Genomic DNA, 2434 nt, shown 5'->3' with positions numbered 1-2434 from the left:
CACACACACGCTATAACAAACACATGCATCAACACCACCACCACCACCACCACCACCACCAACAACAACAACAACACCAACACCAACAGCAACAACAACAGAATTAACCAAAAATCCCCCTCCCACCTGTCCCCAGTACTTGCTCTCACGGCTACCTGTACGTCCGCACATGTCCGGCCTCGCTACAATTCGACTCCATTAACCGGTTATGTGACTACAAGTCCCGGACCTGCACCAGCAAAAACCGACGCCTGTGGCTGGCCGAGAGGCGCATGCGCCAAAAGATGGCGGCTGATGACGCCAAGGTCAAGGCTGAGTTGGCTGGTCTTTAAGAGATTTGGGGCATGTTTTGGCTAGTTTTTGGTTTTTGTTTTTTGTTGTGTTTTTTTTGCTTGCTTTTTAAAATAATTATGTTGCTTTTTTGTCTAACACTTTCTCATATTTTGGCTTCCTGTTTGGTCTTTTGAGATTTTGACACATTTTGTTTCTTTTTTTTTTTCGTTTGTTTGTTTTTGTTCTGACCTTATCTTGTGGTGTCTTTCTTGGTCTTTAAGAGATTTTGACACATTTTCCCAATGTTTTTGTTTTCTTTTGTGTTTACGTATTATTGTTTTTAGTGTGCTGATAATCATCTGCTTTATTGAGAATTGGGTCAATCATAAACGAATAATAGTCACTATTGTCGTGTTCCCAGAAGATGCAAGAACTAATCATACCTTTAATGTTATTTACTAAGAACAACAATTAAATAAAAGACACACCAATCCACTTCTAATGTTTGGAATTAAGCTATATTTTCCAGGGTCGAAGAGAACTTTTGGCTAGAATTTTGATCAACTCAGTTGATCAAGACGTACACTTCTGTGTTAATAACAATATCCTTTTGGTATTTTGTGATTCTCTGATCCGCTTTTTCCCATACACCTCAAACTTCAACAATCTTGTCCAACCATAATAGTTTGTGTCCTCTGTTAAAGGAAGTTACAAGCAACCCCACCTTTTGCACCCCCCCCGTCCCCTCAACCCGCCTCTGGCCACTGTTTTATGAATTGATGTTTTGTCTTCATAGCCTAAGCCTACATCAAAACTTATTTAAAAGATTCAGCAGCACGTGTGTAACACAGCGTTATAGAAGCTTGAATAAATTATCTCTTCATTGTCTTCAAACGCTTCGGTTGATTTGATTTGATTTATTTTCTTTCTTTATTTTAGAACAGAAAGGGGCAGGGGGGCGGGGCGGGGGGGTCTGTTTCTTTTTGTTTTCCCATGTCCAATCAACACAGAACTATGTTTGTCAATCAAAAACAGAATTCGCTGTTGTTACGTTTGTCACCCTTCTGGGTTTGTTGAAAGTCCCTTTGAAAAGCAGATCCTTTTGGCTTCCAGCCACAGAAACGGACTAAGAGTAATTATATATACATGGCGTATTCTTGGCATGATGAGAACCATAACTCGGACCTATCTCATATTTGAACCCTTACAACAACCTCTGCTTCAAACTCTGGTAGCACGTTCAATTAACATTCCTATAATAATTATATAATTAATTGTAAAGGTAAAATACGCTCCCAGCGACACAAGTTAGATCACTCAGGGGTCGGGGTGCTTGACCCTGCCCTTCGGGGCTATCGCTGATTGAGAGGGGTTAACTGCCCCAGCAGACAGACGGAGATACTCCTAAAAGAACCCCCAACAACTCCCTCATAATTTGTCTATTGACCTTATGTCTCCTGAATGAAATGACGAACAGTCTTAATGTTACATCCCATGCATCGGTCAGTTTAGCATAACAACTGAAATATGATTGTTGTGTGTGTGTGTGTGTGTGTGCGAGGGGGGGGGGGGGGCTAGAAGACCATTCAAAGTCATAATATGTGAGAAATTGTGATGACATCAGGCGCTCGTCAAAATATTGAAACAAAAAAAGGGCATTTTTCTACCTGTTAGGCAATTTTTATCGATGCTTTTTCTTGGTCATTTATGTTGATTTATATTTCTATGTGCATTTTACTATTTAAAAAAAAAACCGTTGATCAAAGACACGAACACAAAATAAAATGTACATTTGTAGTTTCCAAGGACATTCAAGCTTTGTAAGCCAACAAACTTCTGTGGGCATTTTCTCACTAAGTTTGCATCTGACGCCAGGCGACCCCACCTAATTCAATCGCAAATGCCAAGAATTTTGTTCAAGACAGATGGGTATTCTATTTTCAAAAAGCAATGCCAATGAACCAGCTTTTAAGATCCTACCAATAACTTCTTATGTCCAACAATTGATAAGCGTCTGATTCCACCGTGTCATGGCACACATAGCAATCGAAATTAAGACCCATATATGCCCTTTTCTACAATCGTGGCAAAAATTCGTTAAAATATCCAGAAAGAGCAGACTTTTAGTCAAAATATTAAGAGAGAGAGAGAGAGAGAGAGA

At 39.7% G+C, this 2434-nt stretch overlaps 1 protein-coding gene across 1 annotated transcript in view; it reads left to right on the top strand.

Moving 5' to 3' along the window:
- LOC101856748 overlaps nucleotides 1-1013 on the top strand; it is a gene marked incomplete at its 5' end in the record, with an annotated part of 8929 nt that extends 7916 nt beyond the window's left edge. Inside the window, 1 exon segment of the mRNA XM_013085491.1 lies at nucleotides 137-1013. Coding sequence (XP_012940945.1) covers nucleotides 137-332 — 196 coding nt within the window.
- Nucleotides 1014-2434: the final 1421 nt, after the last annotated feature.

This window comes from Aplysia californica, unplaced genomic scaffold (genome assembly GCF_000002075.1).
Source record: "Aplysia californica isolate F4 #8 unplaced genomic scaffold, AplCal3.0 scaffold00379, whole genome shotgun sequence".
Lineage (NCBI taxonomy): Eukaryota > Metazoa > Mollusca > Gastropoda > Aplysiida > Aplysiidae > Aplysia > Aplysia californica.
Note: the sequence above shows the minus strand (reverse complement) of the source record. Positions and strands in the feature narration are given on the sequence as shown.